This window comes from Capra hircus, chromosome 28 (genome assembly GCF_001704415.2).
Source record: "Capra hircus breed San Clemente chromosome 28, ASM170441v1, whole genome shotgun sequence".
In the NCBI taxonomy this organism is placed as follows: Eukaryota; Metazoa; Chordata; class Mammalia; order Artiodactyla; family Bovidae; genus Capra; species Capra hircus.
In genome coordinates, this window is record NC_030835.1 from 15,591,397 (window position 1) to 15,614,771 (window position 23,375).

Genomic DNA, 23,375 nt, shown 5'->3' on the forward strand with positions numbered 1-23,375 from the left:
AGGCTGTGCCATGTGGAAGCAGTACCTTAGTTCCTTAGTTCAAATTAACGCCCCCTGCACTGGGAACACAAGAGTCTTAACCAATGGACTGCCAGGAAAGTTCTAGAAACAGTCTTTTCAGGAAATTTAAGTGGTATGTTGTTTCGATAAAGGTATCTTGCAGAGCACTAGATTACGGATATCTGGATTCAGTTCCTAACTCTGCCACTAACTGATTTTACTCAAGGCACTCAATCTTTCTTAGCCTCAGGTATAAATGTGGCAACTGGTTTTAGGTAATATCTAAAAATCTTCGAGTAATGTCACTGTAGCTGAAGACTATAAAAATGTAGACTAATATCTGAAGATACAAGCATAAATGTAACTATTATTAGTTATCTATTAAAAGCCTGAGCTACTCCATGTTGTAAAAGAACTCCATTTTGCAAAGGTACCGGGCAAAGACTTAGACTTTGGATATTGCCTAAACTTGCCCCACTGTGCATGAGCCAATCAGCCCTTAGGTTAAACCTCCTGACTTTAAGTTCAAGAATTTGTGATTTACCTTGGAAGTAATGATTTACATTTGTGATTTACCTTGGAAGTAATGATTTACAATTGTGACATTTGTGATTTACCTTGGAAGTAATGATCTACCGTGGAAGTAAAAAAAACAATCAGAAATCCACACACAACCCTATAGAAGAGGGTAACCAACCAGTAGTCCTTCAGCCTGAACACCCCCTTTGTTACCCTTTCACCTGAATATTCCCTATATAAGCAGCGTAACCCAAAACTCGGGGCTCCTCTCCTTAGCCGCTGCGTCGGTAACGGTGGGAGCCCCAGCTGGAGCTTGGTAATAAAAAATCTCTTGCTTTTGCATCGGATACCGGCTCCCTGGTGGTCATTGGGAGATTTCGTGACTTGGGCATAACAATCTACCCTTCCAGGAGTCAAATAAGACTAGCAGCAACCTTTAAATCAATCTTTTTGGGACTTGCCTGGTGGTCCAGTGGTCAAGAATCTGCCTTCCAATGCAAGGGACATGGGTTTGATCCCTGGTTGGGGAGCTAAAATCCCACATGCCTCGGGCAACTAAGCTGCCACTACTAAGCCTGTGCTCTCTGGAGCCTGAGCACCACCACTAGAGAAAAGCCCATACACCCTCAATTAAGACCAGAGGCAGCCAAAAATACATGTTTAAAAAAAAAAAAAAATCAAGTCTTTTTAATACAACCACCATTCAACTTCTACATTAAAAAACACATCCTAATAGTCACTAGCCAAGAAGCAGAAGTTTTAGACTTGGATGTTTCTCCACCAAGGAGTAGCCAGGATTATGATGATGGATTAAAATTAAGTCCACACAAGAAGAGACCCTTAACATGGAAAGTATTTGCCCCACACTCCTAATTAGTAGCAGACTGAAATGATGCGATTTGAAAGTGCAAATGGGGAGATGGAGCATAAACTAGGTTTAACAGCATAATCCTAATTCACCCTAAAATACTGTTAGCATTAAAAGCTAAATTTATACATCCCAATATAATTTACTGGGAAATCTTTCCATGTGGATCTCCACATTTCAGTGTGTGTGTGCTCAGCTGTGTCAGACTCTTTGCAACCCCATGGACTGTAGCCCACCAGGCTCCTCTGTCCTTGGAATTTTCCAGGAAGGAATACTGGAGTGGCTTGCCATTTCCTCCTCCAGGAGATGTTCCCAACCCAAGGATCAAACTTGCATCTCCTGGGTCTCCTGCATTAAGAGACAGATTCTTTACACTGAGCCACCTGGGAAGGCCCCACATTTCAGTACTGTATTTCCGTCCTCCTTCTGCAGAATGAGGTAAGCACTCTGAGTTTACCTAGAATTATGCAATTTAAGAGAAACTGCATCCAAGTTCAACAGTTACATCCTAAATTACATGAGGGTTAGGTTCTAAAGTAATTTCTAAAATACTGTGTAGTCAAAATCACCAGTGAGAAACCATTAAATCACCAGGACTTATGCTGCTGGAAGCTCGCAGAGCAAAATTTAATTTCATTTATTCTCTTCACATTTGTGCTGGGGCCTCCCTTTCGCTGGCACAATGAAGGTCAAAAAGTGAAAAGTCACTTAGTCGTGTGGGACTCTGCGACCCGATGGACTATACAGTCCATGGAATTCTCCAGACCAGAATACTGGAGTGGGTAGCCATTCCCTTCTTCAGGGGATCTTCCCAACCCAGGGAGAGAACCCAGGTCTCCCACGTTGCAGGTGGATTCTTTACCAGCTGAGCCACCAGGGAAGCCCATGAAGGCCAAGGTCTACTTTAAAAGAGGCTGTTCAGAACACTGGGTAAATAAGGCAATTTATCTCTTTTTTTTAGATTTATCTCTTTTTATAAATAGTTGCATTAGCATGAGGTAACCATTTGGTCAATGCTACCCACAGACACTGGACCGGGCCATTAACAATAAAGAACCTTCCAAAGTCTGGAAGAGCAACTGAGGTGAAGTTTTTCATTTACTGCTCTCATTGAATACTATGAAACTCATTCTGCTGGGGCTCTCAGATAAAAGTAGGTAAACAGATGGTACCCTGGGAACCAGAGTACTAATTCCAGTCATAAGCAAACACTGTGAGAACACACAATTTCAAAACTTGGGGGCAATCTACCTGCATCAAAGGGCCAACACTGCAGGTCTGCACTGGGCCACCAACGAAGTTGTCAGAAGGCAAGACACGCGGGCATGGACACGCCCGGTGCACGTCACACTTCCCCAGGCCTCAGGCCATTCCGGGGGTGGGGGGAAGACAGCTACATTTTTCATGAGAAATCCACTAGACTCATCAGCAAGCTTCAAATCCTGGAATCTGGGCGAGGGTCACCTCAGCTCTGCGGCTACTCAAAGGTCTCCGCCATGTGCCTCGGCCCCAGAACTTCTGAGGAAGGCATGAACGACCAAATGAAAAGTGCAGAGAGCCTCCACATGCGGGGGACCGGTGGCCCCGGGAGGCTCCAGAACACCCAAGAGAAGGGGCGACAGTTCTCAGCAGCCGAGAGGCTAATGCCTACCCAGCGCGCAGTCCAGGCTGCCGCCCAGACTAATTACCTGATGGCCGTCATAGCGTCACCTTCCAGCCCCACGCGACAGCGCTCGCGTCCGATGCTCTGCGTCCGCACGGGTGGCGGCAGCAGGTACCACAGCCACAGCTTCTGGGCTCACTCAGCGACCCGGGAGCGCGTCCTCACACACCCCGCGCGCGGGCGGCCCCCGCCTCGGTCGCTCACGCTGATTGGCCGCGCCCGGAAGGGGCGGGCGCTCCGCCCCGTGCCGGCGGCCAGAGGACCTGCCCAGGGCGCCGCCGGCCACGGCAAGCCGCCCGTGCGTCTCGTGCCGGCACGCGGGCTAGCGGGCTGGCTAGCGGGCTCGGTGGCCATCTTGAGTCCTGGTAACTGCCTAGCCCCCGCTCCCGGCTCACGGTGCACGAGGTTGGGTGCCCGCCTCAAAAATGGCCGCCCCGAAAGGCAACCGGTTTATCAGTCACATGGCGCGGTCTACCTCGGCCAGCCCAGGTCGCTCTAACAGGGCTTGGGACGGGGGCGATGTCAGGGCAGTCTTCGGGGAGGGGGTTTAACAGCCTGAAAACCCATCTGCAGAAAAACAGCAACCGCCTGGCAACCTCAGTCCGGGTAGAATCGATCGCGTGGCAATAGCAGCACGATGTGTTAAATTAGAACTCGCAGCCTTTTAAGAGTCAAATGCTGAGTATGGTGGTCCCCTAACGTTTTGGACTTTAAAAACACTTAGGGCAGCTTATAAGGAAGTGTCCAGGGTCTCAGTGTAAACTTGCGAATCAGAACCTAGAAAAGTGAGGCCCGCACAATGGTATTTTTAGCAAGTTCCCGGGTTATCCAGGTACACGTGTAACTTTTAAAACCTCCAGGCCAAACTAGCCCAGACTATCCTGCTTGACACACTAACTGTCTTACGTCCTCCCTTTCCTGAAAAGGATGCAGCGCTCTGAAGCAAGCATCTAGTCATAGGGAGAAAACTGGAAGAACCTTAACTCTTGGCGCTAACCTTGCAATTTAGCGGGGGTAAAAGGACTTAAGAAACTGAGTCTGAACCACTAATAAAAAACAGTATATCAATCCCAACTGCGGGAAGGACTGACATGGGGGCGTTAGAAAATAAACGTTTTATGACCTAATTAACTTGTTTATTCCCTCTTTATTCTGTGTACAAATATTTATATAAACAGACCATAACCTCCAGTGGCATTCATTTACTAACCATTTTGGATGGGGTTCAATTCCATAATCTGAAATCCGTTACATTATAAACACACCCCAACACATAACATTGAAATGTGCATTCTATGACTGAAGAAACTAAATATTTATTTCCTTTTAATTAGTTTAAATTTTAAAACCAAAAGCAAAGTAAAACATTATTCCATTAAACAGTATTTTTCACTGCATACATTTCACTGTGGAAAATTTAGCATCCAAATTGAGACACTGCACAGATAAATATGTACTTTTTCAAGACAGTACAAAAAATACAGAATATCTCAAATAGTTTATATATATATATGTTGACTACATGTTAAAATAGTACTTTGCTACACTGAGTTAAATAAAACCTATTAAGATTAAACTGTTTACTTTTTAATATGGCTACTAGAAATTTAACTTTGTCTTACATTACATGTCTACCTGACAGTGCTGTTCTACTAAGCCAGCCTTGCTTTTCTTACCCATCATTGCCTCTGTGACAGAATAATTATGTTCACAAAATGAAATTAGATCAATATACACAAATCTGTGGTTTCTTACAATCTAAAATATAAGATTCCAAAAGATTTCAAGTTTTTCTTCAAAAATGCTTTTTTTAACATTATTTTCTTTAATTTGGAAAATGCCTATCTAGAAGGAAGCCCTGCACTGTAAGTCTGATGTGTTCAGTCCATGAATAAAGGCTATTAAAAACAAGAGTCTCAGCTGACTGAGACTTTGTCCAAACGTCCACAACTAGTCAGTTGTTCCTCAGGAAGTGATCAAAGCAGCAGCAGGATAGCAATTTGAAGCAGTGGAGACATTTACTAATTCAACAGTTTGCCTTCTCCACTAATGGAAAATGTTAATAGATAACCCACATGAGTCAGACACAAGTTAGCAACTGAACAACAACCATAACCCGGATGAACTAAAGCAAAACCAGGAATAATACTCAGAACAAACTTCAAAATCTCCACGCAACTTTTAATATGGGATGTACTATGGTGCTTTTCAGACTTTAATACACATCACTTGAGAGATCTTATTATTAAGGATTCAGCAAGCTCTGTGGTCAAGATTTTGCATTTCCTTAAGATCCCAGATGTTGCCAGTTGCTTCTCCTCTGTGGGCCATGCTAAGTAGCAAGGCTGTAAAGTAAAGTAGCAAGATTATAAAGGTAGCAAGACAAAAGTGACTTGGAACCCCTACATGACTTCCTGCATGAGTTTACACATTACATGCTTTTCATGGCATTGAGAAGATTAAAAATTAATTCATTCTAGTAAAGTGTCTAATACAGTCCTTAGCACAAGACATGAGTATTACTTTGTTATTACCACACTTGTTAAAATTGTATCTCTGAGAAGCATGATATGAAAGCTAACATGAACTTGGCCCTGTGAAAAATCAATGAACTTTCACTCATGCTTTTGTTGACACTTACTTTTGATTTTTAATAATAAAGGTAAAGAAAAAAAGGTGGTACACAAAAAAGCTAGATTTGAAACCCTGCTTTTAAACAAATATAGTATATTGTATGTTATTAAGGGATGATAAAAGTCTGCAATGTTCAAATATTCAATATAATTAAAGTCATATCAAATTCAAAGATTTTTTTTAAAAAAAACAACCAACTTTTGAGAAGTGACACTTTGCATCTAACAATCAATATTTTGTTTTGGGGGGTTTTTTTTTGTACTCATAACCAGTCAACACAACTTTTTTAAAGTGTATTATCTAAAATGTACTTAGGTAACAGTTCATTTCTGCAGGTATAGATATAAAGATGTTATTTCAGTAAACAGGGTTCATGTGTGATCCTTCTTTTAGAGTCAATCAGGTAAAGATAAAAGACATGTCTTTCCAGATAAAGGCAGCAGCTTTTTCCATTCATGGCATGTTCCTTTCCTCAGCTTTTCATGCTCCTTTTCTAATCTTTCCCTACCCTCTCTTCCACCCAGTTTTTTTCAACCATACACATACAAATACACACATGGTTAGCTACTGAATAACTACTAAAAAACTTTTGATCAATTTTCTAAGCAATTTATTTCAATCCTATTCGTCACTCTAGGGAAAAGCAGTCAATCGGAACTTTTAACTTTTGCAGCCAAAGATGGAGAAGCTTTATACAGTCAACAAAAACAAGACCAGGAGGTGACTGTGGCTCAGATCGTGAACTGCTTATTACCAAATTCAGACATACATTGAAGAAAGCAGGGAAAACCACTAGACCAGGTATGACCTAAATCAAATTCCTTAAGATTATACAGTGGAAGTGAGAAATAGATTTAAGAGCCTAGATCTGATAGACAGAGTGCCTGATGAACAATGGAATGAGGTTTGTGACATTGTACAGCCGACAGGGATCAAGACCATCCCCATGAAAAAGAAATGCAAAAAAGCAAAATGGCTGTCTGGGGAGGCCTTACAAATAGCTGTGAAAAGAAGAGAAGCAAAAAGCAAACGAAAAAAGGAAAGATACAAGCATCTGAATGCAGAGTTCCAAAGAATAGCAAGGAGAGATAAGAAAGCCTTCTTCAGCAATCAATGCAAAGAAATAGAGGAAAAGAACAGAATGGGAAAGACTAGAGATCTCTTCAAGAAAATGAGACATACCAAGGGAACATTTCATGCAAAGATGGGCTCGATAAAGGACAGAAATGGTCTGGACCTAACAGAAGCAGAAAATATTAAGAAGAGGTGGCAAGAATACACAGAAGAACTGTATAAAAAAGATCTTCACGACCAAGATAATCACGATGCTGTGATCACTCATCTAGAGCCAGACATCCTGGAATGTGAAGTCAAGTGGGCCTTAGAAAGCATCACTACGAACAAAGCTAGTAGAAGTTATGGAATTCCAGTTGAGCTGTTTCAAATCCTAAAAGATGATGCTGTGAAAGTGCTGCACTCAATATGCCAGCAAATTTGGAAAACTCAGCAGTGGCCACAGGACTGGAAAAGGTCAGTTTTCATTCCAATCCCAAAGAAAGGCAATGCCAAAGAATGCTCAAACTACCGCACAGTTGCACTCATCTCACACGCTAGTAAAGTAACGCTCAAAATTCTCCAAGCCAGGCTTCAGCAATACGTGAACAGTGAACTCCCTGATGTTCAAGCTGGTTTTAGAAAAGACAGAGGAACCAGAAATCAAATGGCCAACATCCGCTGGATCATGGAAAAAGCAAGAGAGTTCCAGAAAAACATCTATTTCTGCTTTATTGACTATGCCAAAGCCTTTGACTGTGTGGATCACAATAAACTGGAAAATTCTGAGAGAGATGGGAATACCAGACCACCTGACCTGCCTCTTGAGAAATCTGTATGCAGGTCAGGAAGCAACAGTTAGAACTGGACATGGAACAATAGACTGGTTCCAAATAGGAAAAGGAGTACGTCAAGGCTGTATGTTGTTACCCTGCTTGTTTAACTTATATGCAGAGTACATCATGAGAAATGCTGGACTGGAAGAAACACAAGCTGGAATCAAGATTGCAGGGAGAAATATCAATAACCTCAGATATGCAGATGACACCACCCTTATGGCAGAAAGTGAAGAGGAACTAAAAAGGCTTTTGATGAAAGTGAAAGTGGAGAGTGAAAAAGTTGGCTTAAAGCTCAACATTCAGAAAATGAAGATCACGGCATCCCATCCCATCACTTCATGGGAAATAGACGGGGAAACAGTGTCAGACTTTATTTATTTGGGCTCCAAAAAAATCACTGCAGATGGTGACTGCAGCCATGAAATTAAAAGACGCTTACTCCTTGGAAGAAAAGTTATGACCAACTTAGATAGCATATTCAAAAGCAGAGATATTACTTTGCCGACTAAGGTCCGTCTAGTCAAGGCTATGGTTTTTCCTGTGGTCATGTACAGATGTGAGAGTTGGACTCTGAAGAAAGCTGAGCGCCGAAGAATTGATGCTTTTGAACTGTGGTGTTGGAGAAGACTCTTGAGAGTCCCTTGGACCGCAAGGAGATCCAACCAGTCCATTCTGAAGGATATCAACCCTGGGATTTCTTTGGAAGGAATGATGCTAAAGCTGAAACTCCAGTACTTTGGCCACCTCATGACAAGAGCTGACTCATTGGAAAAGACTCTGATGCTGGGAGGGATTGGGGGCAGGAGGAGAAGGGGATGACAAAGGATGAGATGGCTGGATGGCATCACTGACTCGATGGACATGAGTCTGAGTGAACTCCAGGAGTTGGTGATGGACAGGGAGGCCTGGCGTGCTGCGATTCATGGGGTCGCAAAGAGTCGGACACGACTGAGCGACTGAACTGACTGAACTGACTAAACCTTCTTCCAATTCAAAGAGTTGAATCAAGATCAGTGAGTCAGAATAATTTTCTCATGTAAAGATAGATAAGCAAATATTCTATTTATCTAATCATGTGGCTAGTCTGCCACTATAAGCACGTAGATAGCTAATCCCCAAATAGTTAAATAAGTACATTTACAGATACCATAACAAATATGTAGACTTACCTTTTCAACAAATGCTTCCAACCCCAAAACAATAGCAAAGTTCTCTTCCAACACCACCAGTTTGTTGTTAAGAGTCCAATAAAACAAGTATTTCCATATAATGGTACATTTCTAGAAAGCTTTGTGGTAATACATGTCACCAATTCTATGTTTTAGCCAACTATCAGATAAAATAGAGCAAATGTAAACAAGGATTTGTATACTATTCATTTCGCATTAACAGTAGCAAAAATTTATTACATCCCTAACTAAGCAAAAATAGAATGCCTGCGTGCTAAGTCACTTCAGTCCTGTCCAACTCTGTGACCCTGTGGACTACAGCCTGCCAGGCTCCTCTGTCTATGGGATTCTCCAGGCAAGAATACTGGAGTAAGCTGTCATGCCCTCCTCAAGGAGATCTTCCATACCCAAGAATGGAACCTGTGTTTCTTACACCTCCTGCCTTGGCAGGCAGGTTCTTTACCACTAGCGCCACCAGGGAAGCGCAGGAATAAGGAGGTGGGAATTCTAAGCCTAGGCCTACCAAAAAAAGAGTATGTCTTTTGACCATTAGTTTCCTTATCTGAAATGCAAGGTCGTTTGTTACAGTCAACATCTCAGGTCCCTTTCAGTTCTTACTGGACAGTGGAAAAAAAAGAAAAAAACTGTCCACTTGTGACTCAATACAAATTGGGTAGATTTTTTTTTTAAGAATTAGTCAGTTTTAATGAAAATAAAATGTGTACAGTTTTACTTAGCTTTCATTATGGTCAAGGTTATTCAAAAAAACATTGCTAAATGTATTACTTCAAAAGATATAAAAGGTTCACTATTTTTATTTCCTTTAAATTATTGTCTGTAGATTCTTATGTCACATTTCACTTTAACATGACATATTCCAACAGAACCTAATCTTTAAATGGAAACTGGCAATTTACTTCCCAGAAGAATTTGAAGAAATATAATAACATTTGATTGATTGAACTTTATTTAGTAAGAATTCTGAGCAAAACTCCCTCCTAAGAACACCCACACAGTGCTTCTTTATTTTCAGTGAACCACAAATCTCTAAAAGTCAAAGAAAACTTCCAACCTAAAAGTATAGAACAACACAGCTTCCCAATTATTTATGCTGCCAAGAATATATATTTAAATTACATAATTGAATACAGCACTATCATTTGATAAAAGGGCATTTTAACATAAAAATCTAAAAAGGACATCACAGAATAAATAGCACTACTCAAAGTATTGCTGGTAATCTTGTGAAGTATAGTTTCTATGTAAAAGATTTTTTCTTATTTTTATTTTACCATAAATCTGGTACTTCACAAACAAGCTTTTAGGACCCAATCACTCGGGAATTTCCTAGTGGTCCAGAAGGTTAGGACTCCATGCTTTCCCCACTGAGGTCAGGGGTTCAACCCCTAGTCAGAGAATTAAGATCCCACAATCCAAGGCATAGCCAAAAAAAGGGGGAGGGGGATCAATCACTCATTAGCTCAACAAATATTTCCTGAGTTCTACTCTACTACTCAAAACACTGGAGACTTAGCAACGACCAAGAATATGTACTGCCCTTAAAGAACTTGCCTTCTAGTGAGCGGATAGGGATGAATAACAAAATAAATAAGATCATTAAATGCTCATCAGTGCTATTCAGAGAATTAAAGCCAGCAGATCAACACAGAGAAAGGCTCATTTAGAGTGGGTAGTCAGTGAAGGCCCCCAGTAGCAGGGAACTGGATAGCAAAGAGCAAAGTGGGGAAGGGATTCCAGACAGACATGACTAAAGTGACTGGAAGGCCAGTGTGAAGAAAGGCAAGGAAGAGATGGAAGGCTGTAGTCAGAGAAGAAGCAGACTGTCTTAGTTTTGATGAGCCTCAGAAGTTTAGATTTTGTTATAAGCAAGACAGGAATTAAGTTTTAAACACTTAATTAAGTTTTAAACACAGGAATGACATGATCTAATACTGTTTTAAGAGAGAATGTGGTTACAGTGCAGAGAATGGATCACAGGAGCATGAAGGCAGAAAGACTAAATTAAAAGCCTGTGACACGGACTTCCCTCGTGGTTCAATGGCTAAGACTCTGTGTTCACAATGCAGGGGGCTCAGGCTCAATCCCTGATTGGGGAATTAGATCCCCCATGCCGCAACTAAGACCTGAGGCAACCAAATAAATAACCTATTACAGTATTAAAGATGACAAATAATTCTGATTTGAACCACAAAAATAGTGGTGAACATAGAAGTAAGTGGACATTTTGGAGGTAGAATGACAGGACTTGCAAAATACAGGGGAGTATGGAAAACAAATGAATCAAGAGTAACTCCTAGATTGTAGACTACATTGGGTAAATTTGAACTAAATTGAGTAATGGTGCTACTATTACCAAGATATATGGAAAAGGCAAGAATCAAGTTCAAAGGACAAGTTCTAGGAGTGGTCAGGGATAGAAATAAAAACTTGGGAAACAGATTTTTCTTTCTAGTCGTTCTTACTCTGTAGTGCCTACTGTTTTCTATTAATAGACTAAATAGTTGTCCATAATTGTATATGCAGTTTCATTTGAACAGCACCCTAAGAGGGGAGCCATTCTACCTTAGCAGTCACCTGCTAGCAGTCACTCTCTAAGTTGCTAAGTCGTGTCCGACTCTTGCAACCCCATGGACTGTAGCCTGCCAGGCTCCTCTGTCCATGGGATTCTCCAGGCAAGAACACTGGAGTGGGCTGCCATGTCCTTCTCCAAGGTACAACTTAATGAGGGGTTAGTATGTGCCAGGAACCATGCTATATATAGCTTTCAAGTACTATCTCATTTGAATTTATAACTGCAATAGAAGACATTTTATTATCACCATTTACACTTAAAGAAACTGAAACTCAAAGAGGTTAAATAATTTGCTGAAAGTCATACATTACAGAGCAGAAATCCAAACTCTGGTAGTATGACTCCAGAACAGGGACTAGTTACCACTATACAGTGTTTGATCAAAGTAAACCCAAGATAGACTGATGTAAGTTTGCTGCTGCTGCTAAGTCGCTTCAGTCATGTCCGACTCTGTGCAACCCCAGAGACGGCCTCCTACCAGGCTCCGCTGTCCCTGGGATTCTCCAGGCAAGAACACTGGAGTGGGTTGCCATTTCCTTCTCCAATGCATGAAAGTGAACAGTGAAAATGAAGTTGCTCAGTCGTGTCCGACTCTTAGCGACCCCACGGACTGCAGCCTACCAGGCTCCTCCATCCATGGGATTTTCCAGGCAAGAGTACTGGAGTGGGGTGCCATTGCCTTTTCCGGAGGTAAGTCTGAGACTTTTATAAATATCCAAGTTTCAGATCACTATACTGTGACTTCAACCCATACAATGTAATAGTCCATTAACAGCTTTCTTATTAGCTGGAGCATCATAGGAAATACTTTCAGAAGCTGCTTCTTTTTTTTCCCATGTGTACTTATTCATAGTTAAATCTAAGCAGACAATGAATCTGCCATTTTTATCTTTAATTTGGCCAAGACTCCTAACTGCCACCAAGAAATATCTCTTAGAGCTCTTCATTTTTTAAATTTCAACCACAATTTCATTTCTGTCAAAATCATAAGACTGATTTCTGACAAAGAAAAATATCTTTTTTACCACTCTGCAAGAATTCAGAGGCACACAATGTATACAAGGGTTCAATTTACTATAAAACTAAAAAAAAAAATCCCATCTTAGCCATTCATCTTGTGCAAATCAAATTTAGGCTTTAGGAAAATTACAAATTATTTCTTAGCAAGATCTTTCAAGACTCAGAAATTGAAACCACAAATGTCCACAAAAGGCTCCACTGTAAGAAAAAAATTTTTTTATATATTCATGCTATCCTTGGGTATGTCCTCTAACTAACCGGTGCCTATTGTTTTCTAAATAAGAGTAAAAAACATGCAGCTTTATCCAAAGAGTTCTAAAGAACAATAGTTTCTATTGAGATTTTTAGAAATGATGAAACTGGTCTCTTATTCAGTGTTTTGGGGCTTTTTTTTCCCTAACAGTGTATTCTAACAACGGTAACCAGCAATCTCCTAGTTTCCACTTACGAGGACTGATCTAGATCTGAAGGCCCTGTCTTCGACCCTACTACATGGGCAGAGGGCCATCTTCTCCCACAGTCTTTAGGACAGGACTGACTGGCACTGGCTCTCATCAGCCTAAAGACTGACCTGAAATTGGATTTCAGGGTGCAGAGAGACAGCGCAACCCCTCCTTGTAGAAACAGGGTAGACTGCTTTCCTGCAATAACTAAGCATTTAAAATGGAAACACTTGGAAGTTTATACAGCAGTGATGGCAGTGGAGGTGGTAATGATAGTAGTCTCATTGTTACTGGGAAACCTGGGAGGGAGAAGGAAATGGCAACCCACTCCAGTACCCTTGCTTGGAAAATCCCATGGACGGAGAAGACTGGTAGGCTACAGTCCATGGGGTCGCAAAGAGGACAGGACTGAGCGGTTTCCCTTTCTTCTTTCAAGCATCTATAACATATCACTTTGCCAGGGGTTGAGATAAGACATTTATCTTCACAAGCCTATTTAAAAGCTTAAAATATACCTAAGTATTCCCACTCCCATTTCATTTGAGGGTGGGTTTTAATATTTATTTTTAAATACTGGCATTTTAAATGCACAGAATTTCATTCTAAATTCTTATCGTTTTCCACATTCTCCTCCTTTATCACTTTGAAGGAAATCTTGATTATCTTCATGTCTTTCTTGATGGGAAAGAATAGTCTGAGATGGAGGAACATTTTAAATGAATGTGGTTTATCTGAAAAACAAGACATTTGTCTGCAGACAGAGGCAAAAAAAATAATCACTCTCCAGTGTAACTAGTCAAATAACCAGCCCAACCCATTCCCAAAAAGCCAGGGGTTAAACTCAAACACTGCTTCAAGATCTGGGATTCTAAATAGCCAAGGGTATGGTAAGATAAATCCCTTTTACTTATATCCTAAGAGACTGCTATTAATATTCCAAATATGGGCAGATACGCTGATATGGACATTTCTTCAAATCCCTACAGCTTTTGGGAAGAAGGATGGAGGGAGGTGATAGGGAGTTTGGGATGGAAATGTACACACTGCTAGATTTAAAATAGATGAACAACAATGACCTATGCATAGCATATGGAACTCTGCTTAGGGTTACCTGGCAGCCTAGATGGGAGGGGAGTTAAGAGGAGAATGGATACATGTGTATGAATGACTGAGTTCCTTTGCTGCTCACCTGAAACTAACACAACATTGTTAATTGGCTATTTCCCAATACAGAATTAAAAAGTATATATAAAAAAATCTCTACAATTCCATCATAGGGAATAGTCCTATTCTAGAAAGTCTCTGTCAGCTAAAAATACATCACAAAATCTACATTTTACAAAAATGAATATATTTTTTGCAAGTATAATTGACACCTAACATTGTATTAGCTTCAGATGATTCGGTATTTGTATATATTGCAAATAATCACCAAAATGTCTAGTTAACATTCGTAACCATACACAAAGATTTTTTTTCTTGTGATAACAACCTTTAGATTTATAACAAAAACGTTTAATGGTTTTGTTTTCTTTACTGTGAAGTGGAATAGGGGTTGGTGGGAACAGATTTCGCACTTTTCCAGATTTCAACAAAAGCATAACAGCTCCAGACTGACTATATGTGAAGGGTAGAAGTAATTAAATCCAAATGGAATCTCCAAACATTAAAAGAAGGCAGTTCTTTTAGGTAGCATTAGGTAACAAACTTAGGACTCCACAAAAATGGTTAGACCTTAAATTATTTCTCCAAAAACCTAAAATTCACTATATACCATGTGAAAATAATATACATATTTAAACTCTGCACTTCGAAACCAAAAGTTGACACATTTTTCAATGTTATTTGTGCAAGTGGCAGGGTAGGGGAGTAGATTATTGAAATGAATCATCCTTCAAAGGACAGCAGCAGAATTAAAAGCTTAGATAGACAAATTCAGTCACGCTTTAGCCATAAAGGACTGCCAGCTCCTGCCTTGGTCTCTTGGAGACCTGAGCTTGTCTCAAGGAGATCCATCTACCAGGATGAAGAAACCACACGGAGAGGCACTCAAACTACACAAAGAGGAATCCAGCCAAGATTTCCAGTCACCTCTACCAAAACAGACCAGACCTATTATCAGCTGCTGCTGCTGCTAAGTCACTTCAGTGCGACTCCATAGATGGAAGCGCCCCAGACTCCCCCGTCCCTGGGATTCTCCAGGCAAGAACACTAGAGTGGGTTGCCATTGCCTTCTCCAATGCATGAAGGTGAAAAGTGAAAGCGAAGTCGCTTAGTCGTGTCCGACTCTTAGCTACTGCATGGACTGCAGTCTACCAGGCTCCTCCATCCATGGGATTTTCCAGGCAAGAGTACTGGAGTGGGGTGCCATTGCCTTCCCCATATTATCAGCTAAATACTTCCAAGTGATCCTAGCCAGCTACTCCTGACCTATAAAACCATTAACTCTAATAAAATGGCTGCTTTTTGAAGCCCCTAAATTTTAGGACAGAAAAATCAAACTCATTGTGAAAATACATTTTGCACTGCAACTAACACTCCGTAAATACACATAACAGAAATATTTCACAAAGCAGTATTTATCCTTATCATATCCAATGCACTGACACTTTCTATTTTCCTTTTATAAAATACCACTTTTTCTACACCCAAACTGATTCATGATCTAGTTTGAAAAGCTTTTTAATCTAGACTACTCACTTCACAGGTGTATACACAAACCTAGACAGAAACCTTAATAGGACCCAAGTGTTCTGATTAATAATACAAAGCTCTTTTTCCTTATACCATCCTAAGAGACCACAGGTATTACAGTTCATAACAAGAAGTTTCTCACAAACTCGAATACACACTTCAGAGCTGAGTGGAAAGCTGAAAAGCAGAGATGTCTGATGTTGGAAGTGATGCAGAAATCAGAAATAGCTAAGAGGAATTGAGTCCTTTTTTTAAATCACTTCCCTTTACTTCCCCTCTTCTTTTCACAGATCTGCATTTTCTTACTCCTACTTCCTTTTTCCTATGGTTCTCAAGCATTATAAAACTGACCTTTTAAGTCTCAGTTGAATTTAATGAAATGTTATAGTCATATCCTTAAAAGTAGACTAACTGAACATTTTATCATTTCTTTAAAAATGTTGCTTTTTTTCTGAATGAGGTCCAAGACTAATTGTGGCTGCAGGTCTTTTCTAATGAAAAAGAATCCTCACCACTGCCATCTCAGATTTGGTAGAATATTTTTATGAAATTTTAAATTATTAAGATTAATTAATAGATATTTAGATTACTAGTAATAGTTTCATATATAATTTAGGAGTATTTTTGAAGTAAAGGGCTTATTTTTTTTAATCCCACAAATCACTATTGATTCCTGCTGTACTGTTTATATAATACCTGAATATTTGAGCTAATTACTAAACATTAAGACAGATTCAGGTTTGAACCCTATCTCTGCCATTTATTGTAGAATCTTGAGCATATTAAATTCTGTGGACAGTAATGGTTATTCCATATTATTATAATAATTAATAATGCTAAGTCATAACATCCAAATCATCAATATCAGAGAAAAGTACAAAATCTCCAAAGTAAAGAAAAACTTACCAGAGATTGTTCTCTTAGTTGGAACATTTTAACTCTCAAAACATAAGCAAAATTGGCTTATGCCAAGCAAAAAAGGCTTTTAATGGAAAACACAACCTGCTCAAAACTGAAGTTCAATGAGTTAATCTATTGCAAAGCATACAATTAAGTATATCCCACAAGTTTATTTTAGGGTGTGAGGAGGGCTGGACACTTCCATATGTGAATAAGAGAACTTGAAAGACGAAGATCTAAACAAGGTTACCTAACAGAAAACAGCATTTCCTTAAATAGTGTGCTTATCTCTCACACACAGAATTTATTTTGACAAGTTCTCAATTTCTGTCTTCAGAGTGTAATACACACACCAAGAAATGTGAATCAGATGTGCTGAGTGTGAAATGGGAGTTTACTACTTAGGGACGCTTAACCTCCCTGGGTCTATTTCCTCAGCAAAAAGCAGTTACCTGGTGGCCTTGAGAGGATCAGTAAGAAAAGGTAAGTGAAAGTTATTGACATATTCATATGTTATTTTTATCTTTAAAAAAAAGAATGATACTTCATTTCCTGTTCTAGAAAGTAGGACCATGAGAAATTATAAGCCATGGCATCAAATTTCATTTCAGATACTTAATAGCTATGTTACACGACTCTTATTTAACCTCTGCTGCTGCTAAGTTGCTTCAGTCGTGTCTGACTCTGTGCAACCCCATAGACGGCAGCCCACCAGGCTCCTCCTTCCCTGGGATTCTCCAGGCAAGAATACTGGAGTGGGTTGCCATTTCCTTCTCCAATATATTTAACCTCACTGGGCTTCAATTCTCTAAACACAAGGTAAATATGAGACTGATTTTAAGTACCTCCCCAGGCACTAACAACCTAAAGGGTCTAAAACGTTCAGAGTTTTAAAAAAAATCATGTGGAAATGGTAAATTATCATTTCAAAACCACATCTGGCTAATACTGAGATTTGCAGGAAACTTCAACTCTATGAGATCCTACCCTACCTTAGAGTCTGCACACCTAGACATCTCTTCCCACCCCTGTTCCTACTCCTACCCACACCAGCATTCCCTGGCATTCTTGGGATATACCAAAATAGCTCCTAAAAGGGAAGCCTAAGAAAAGCAGCTAAAAGCTCCTAAAAGCAGTCTAAGAAAGCCTGCTTTAACCTGTTTTATGAGTAAAAAGAAGCAACATCTTGTTCAACAAGAGAGCATTTAAAGAGCTTTGAGTCTCTGACGTGATAGTTACAGGATACTAACAAGTCTTCTCAGGAATGTAGCTTATTCAGGCTTCACATAGAAGTGAAGTGGAAGGAGTCTCTAGTGAGCTCTGCAAAGAAAAACAGTTTCTAAAAAACTCTATTTTAGGAGGAACCAAAGACTTCCTCAGCCATGCCTACAAAATAAGAAAATGTTCAAATCTCTAATGTGGTTAACTTCAAAGACAACACATTTGAACTGTTTGTTTAAAAAGATAAAATTTTCTTGTTTAACTTGCTTAACTCAGAAACTTAACATGGCTTTCCAAACTTTAGCTCAAGGGTTCAAAGAGTAAAACTATTTACTTTGCTACATCAAGCTTAAAGGAATTTGAGAACCCTAAGACATCTGAATTTGATTATTTTGCTCTATTTCAATCGTTTTCAAGTGACCCCTCTTGGATGAGTCAATAGAGACAAATTTCTTAAAAAGACCATTTTGGGATATCACTTATTGGTTACATAGGACATTGTTAGACAGTATGTTATGAAATCAAGAACAATACTGCTAACCTTCAGTGCTTTTGGAGTTCATTACAATGCAAATAATCTCACTAAATATGGACTTGCAAACCCAGAGGGAAAAGACTGACCATTCTGATCGGTCACTGAGTTCTGTGTAAATTCACTCTTTCAGAAAATTCATTTCTCCACAAAATAAGCAGTTGTACTGTATTTAAGAAAGAAAACACTGACAACATGGCCTTAATAATACACTTCTATTAATATAGGGTTGTTGGTTGGTTGGTTTTGTGTGCTTAGTTGTATCCAAATCTTTGCAATGCTATGGACTGTAGCCCACCAGGCTCCTCTGTCCATGGAATTTTCCAAGCAAAAATACTGGAATGGGTTGCCATTTCCTCCTCCAGAGGATCTTCCGGACCCAGGGATGGAACCCGAGTCCCTTGCATCTTCTGCACTAGCAGGCAGATTCTTTACCAACTGTGCCGCCTGGGAAGCCATTAATATAGGAGAAATATATTTATTTTGAGGTAATTTCCCCTATGGACAAATGCATGAAATGATTATTATAGTCAAAGCTCACTACAGTCATCAGTAAGAACAGCAATGCAGTCTAGAGTGCATCTCTTGGCCTCTGTCCTCCAGCATTGGATTTATTTCACACACAAGCTCACTCCACATGACAATAAAAAACAAAGGTCCAAGAACCATGAAACATTTTCAGGTAAGAGTTCTATCAACTCTTCTGAACAGATAACAATTTACAGTCAATATATGATTCCATTTTACACCACTGAATACCACAAAGATAAGCTTCAAACCTCTTTAAAGAGTTAATTAATTCATTGAACAAAAATGTAGTGCCTATGTTGCAATGAAGTAATTAGTTATAAAGCATTGAGAGTTATTCAACTAGTTTCCTGACTTCAAGTAGCAGTAGACAAGATAAAACACGCACATACTGTGCACTGCAATAATACCAAGCATAAAGTACCAAGCACCAGAGAGAGAGCCATTCCCAGGCTGGGTGATTAGGAAAATTTTATAAGGAAGATAGACTTCGTCTAGACCTTGAGGAATGAGGTTTCCAGTGGCAGCAGGAGACAGGAAAGGATTGTTTGTTCATTTTAGTAAATATTTTTTTTAAGTGCCATAATGAATTTTTCTCTTGCTGAGAGAATGACACCACCTCCTGCACCCTTCAAGTTCCTGGTAGAGCTGTTGATTATAGTGTCTTCCTCAACATCCATACACTCCCCAACATGTATAAACACACGCACACAGAAAAAAAAGTAAGAGTACATCCAAGGCTGGCCAAAATCCCCACCTCTGAGATACTGGTTCAATGGTGGGTATGTAACCCAGGCAGGGCCAATCAGAATATTCTCAAAACCGTTAAACAGATGTGGAAAGTCTTGCCTTTGGGCTCATGAGATTGTGGGCTTAGGGATGAAAAATGCTGTCTTTCTTACTACATTTAAGATGGCCTGTGTGAGAAATAAATTCAATACCAGAGGATAATAGAAGCTAGGGATGCACTCCTAGAATGAGTCATATTTGGCTAGACTTCCTGCTCTGTGAGTCAACTGAGTCTCTTAGAGAATTAGAAATGGTTCTTGCCGGGAGCCAGCACGGGAGATCCCACCCATGGCAAAGGTCATGTGGAAGAGAACTGTTAAGCAAGGCTTCAGGACTCCAGGGTCTCCCTGGGCCTTCTCGAGCATCTACCCCAAGACCAGAATCTGTCTGTCTTACTATCTTGTGTCTTTCACCAACTTTCCTGACATACAGGGGGTTATCCCTGACCACCTTTCTCTGAAGAAAATCAACTTAGGGCTCTAGCTAATAAGTCTCCTGGACATGAGAGGAATATTTCAAATCAAACCCCCTCTGTTAGCATTCTAGCTTGCTTGGCAGGTATATCCAGACTCATGCAGCTACGCATATGATTATTTACAGCCTCCCAACTGTGAGAGGCACAGAAAGCCTAAAACATAGAGCCTTTCAAAGTGTTAAAAGTTATTAAAGTAGTGCTGGTATAGGATTTCATTATAGGGCCAATGCTTATTGCTAAGTTCCCATATCTCTTATCCACTGTGCACCCGGGAGTGCATTAGTTAACATAGTTGGAATGTAAGAAAACAAGTGTAGCCTTGAAATTAACCACATCAGACTTTTGAGCTAATTGGTTCTTTCTTGTAACTCACTGCACTTTTACTCTGTGAAATGTAACTCTGTTTGGCATTTTCTGAGGCTGACATAGATTAGAAATAAAAAGAAAAAACACTTTGAGGGAAAATAAGTTTTCTGGTTGAGCAGCCTTTATCAAAAGAGGGTCATAAAATGTTCACAGGCCTCCAAGGCCAGAATATAATATACACAACATCATTTGTGGTAAAGGTTTGCAGAAAAAAATCCTGGTTTTGATAAGGACAAAACTGCTGACTCTGTATGACCTTGCATCTTTCATTTCCATGTATGTATAAGGCAAGGTATAAAAGTACCTTTTGAAAAATAAAGCTTTTGGGCCTCGCTTACCGAAGCCGCTTGGTCTCCCCATGTCAATCATTCTCTCTCTCTCCCTCTCTTTTTCAGGCTGATCCGTTGGAGCATAGAGGCTCCCTGCGTTCACTTATCTGCCTGGGTTTCTAAGACCTGAACGGGAAGACGTTCTGCATCTTCACTTCCCCGGGAGACCAGGAGGGCACCTGTGGCCTCCATGAACAGGGCAAACTTCTTGTCTCGGAGTTTTATTGGCTTTCTATGTAAACCAAGGAATATCAGCCACTTTCCCTCCTCTATTTTCTTATCTACAATATTCTTTCCTTATCTCTCTCTAAATCAATCGCCAACGCCGTTTTCCCTTCGGGTTCCCCTGGACCTTGCAGGGGCTGGACCCTGGCAGGTTCTACTAGGGATACAACAAAGTCCAGCCTCAGCCTCCAGAAGGCAAAAAAGTCAAGTAACTGCTTCAATATCATTTCCAATAACCGCTAATTTTGTGAGTGATCAGTGATCACATAGGCTACTTCCAGATCTATAATCTTGTATTTGCAGCTAACACAGAAAAATAGCAGGGTTTGCTAATGACTAAGTGTGGCTTGCAGACAAAATTGTGAGAGTCTGTTAATAAGTAAGCAAACTGGGTTTCTTACATAATTGCTGTACACAATTTCTTATTCTACAGAAGGTGGTGAAATTGGCATGCATGCGATGAAAGCCAAATTCCAAGTGGAAATTCAAATGTTCTTATGTTGAAAGCTAATTATTGTTTTCCATTTATGGAAACATTTTTGAAGAAATCATGTGAGGGCACAAATACAAACAAAACACCAGAAGTAAAACATAGAAGAGAGGGCAACAACTTTAAATCTGCTTTGGAAAATACTCAAAAGGTATCATCTTCAAGTAGTACCTGAAACTTCAGTTCATGAGACCACTTTCAGTGAAATACGCCTTCTAAATCGTGAAATTCAAAAACCTGAAGTCTTTACCTTAGTCAGTTACTATCAGAAAGGAAAAAAAAAAAAAACTAATAACTCAATGACATAACCAGCACACGTACTATGGTAGAACTAGCCAAACAATACCTTTGAAACAAGCATTGATTTAGAATTATTGACATGTAGAATGGGGACCCGGAGAAGGCAATGGCATCCCACTCCAGTACTCTTGCCTGGAAAATCCCATGGACAGAGGAGCCTGGTAGGCTGCAGTCCATGGGGTCACTAAGAGTCGGACATGACTGAGTGACTTCACTTTCACTTTTCACTTTTCACTTTCATGCATTGGAGAAGGAAATGGCAACCCACTCCAGTGTTCTTGCCTGGAGAATCCCAGGGATGGGAAGCCTGGTGGGCTCCCATCTATGGGGTCGCACAGGGTCAGACATGACTGAAGTGATTTAGCAGAATGGGGACTGCAGGAATATTTTAGCAAGTGATTCTGATGAGACACTGTTGTTTCCTCACAATAGTAAACTTTAAAAAACTGAATTTTTAAAAACAGAGTTTGATGAGATGGTTGGATGGTATCACTGACTTAATGGACATGAGTGAGCAAACTCCAGGAAACAGTGAAGGACAAGGAAGCCTGGTGTTGTGCAGTCTATGAGGTTGCAAAGTCAGACACAATTTTGCGACTGAGCAACAACAACAAATTGAGTATTTAAATTTTCAAAAGGCCCTCAATCCTTTTATTGAATCCTTGGGGCAAGGTATGTTTTAGGGCCAGAATTTTATGAGATTCAGAAGTTTGTGAATTTTAGGAAGGTAATACACTCTATGCACTATATTTTGTAAACTGCCCAGGAAGGTTTCATGCAGCATGCCATTAACAAGCAGATATATCTACAGCAAAACACACACATTTGTGTCAACAAATAAATACTATAGAGAGCCTCACAACTGTTCCAAGTTTTGCTGGCAAATTAATTCTATCTCAAACCTTTTTTTTTAATTTCCAGTTTTCAGAGCTTTGGGGACGTCAGAAATAAAGATGAAAAGACTATAACCTATATGAAAATCTTAACGCTTATTTTACAAAGTTTCAGATTTACTTAGTATCCCAGAAGTCCATTCTATAATGATACTCAGCCACTCAGCACTTGACCAAAATACGTATTCAGTATACATCAAGTTCCTCCAGCTTAAAATCAAGTCCTAATATATATGTTCAATGTAGAACAGTTGGAAAATACAAAAAAAGAAAAAGTAATAAACAAAAATAACCCACCATTTGAATGTAAACTGGTATAGCCAGTAGGCAGAACAAATGGCAAAACCAATACAATATTGTAAAGTAAAAAACAGATAAATAAATAAAAACAAATTTCCAAGAAAAAAAAAAAATAGAGTTACCACAGGATCCAGCAATTCCACCCCTGGGCACATATCCAGACAAAACTGTAATTCAAAAAGATACACACACCCCTATGTTCATAGCAGCACTGTTTAAAATAACGAAGACACGGAAACCAAAATGTCCAGTGAGAGAAGAATGGATAAAGAAGATGTGGTGTGTGCAATGCTACTCAGCCATTAAAAAGAATGGAATAATGCCATTGTCAGCTAGATGGATGCCCAGAGATTATCATACTAAGTGAAGTCAGAGAAAGACAAATACCACATGATGTCACTTAAACGCACCTGGAATACCCTTTCAACCTGAGGGCTTTGCTCTTTCTTAAATTCTGGGCAATTCTCAGTCATCATTTCTTGTAATATGTTTTAGGGAAATTAAAATGGAGGCAGTCTTGTTCAGGCTTCAG

General features: G+C 39.9%; 1 protein-coding gene across 2 annotated transcripts in view; it reads right to left on the reverse strand.

Moving 5' to 3' along the window:
• ADK (adenosine kinase) overlaps positions 1–23,375 on the reverse strand; it is a 544,457-nt gene that overhangs the window by 512,560 nt on the left and 8,522 nt on the right. The window contains exon 1 of one of the 2 annotated variants that reach the window (XM_005699229.3): positions 3,076–3,240. The exons of the other annotated variant lie outside the window; for it this stretch is intronic. Within the exon in view, the coding sequence (XP_005699286.1) occupies positions 3,076–3,089 (14 nt within the window). The 5' untranslated portion in view covers positions 3,090–3,240. Of the gene's footprint in view, positions 1–3,075; positions 3,241–23,375 lie in introns of those variants that run through there. 2 annotated transcript variants of the gene reach the window in all.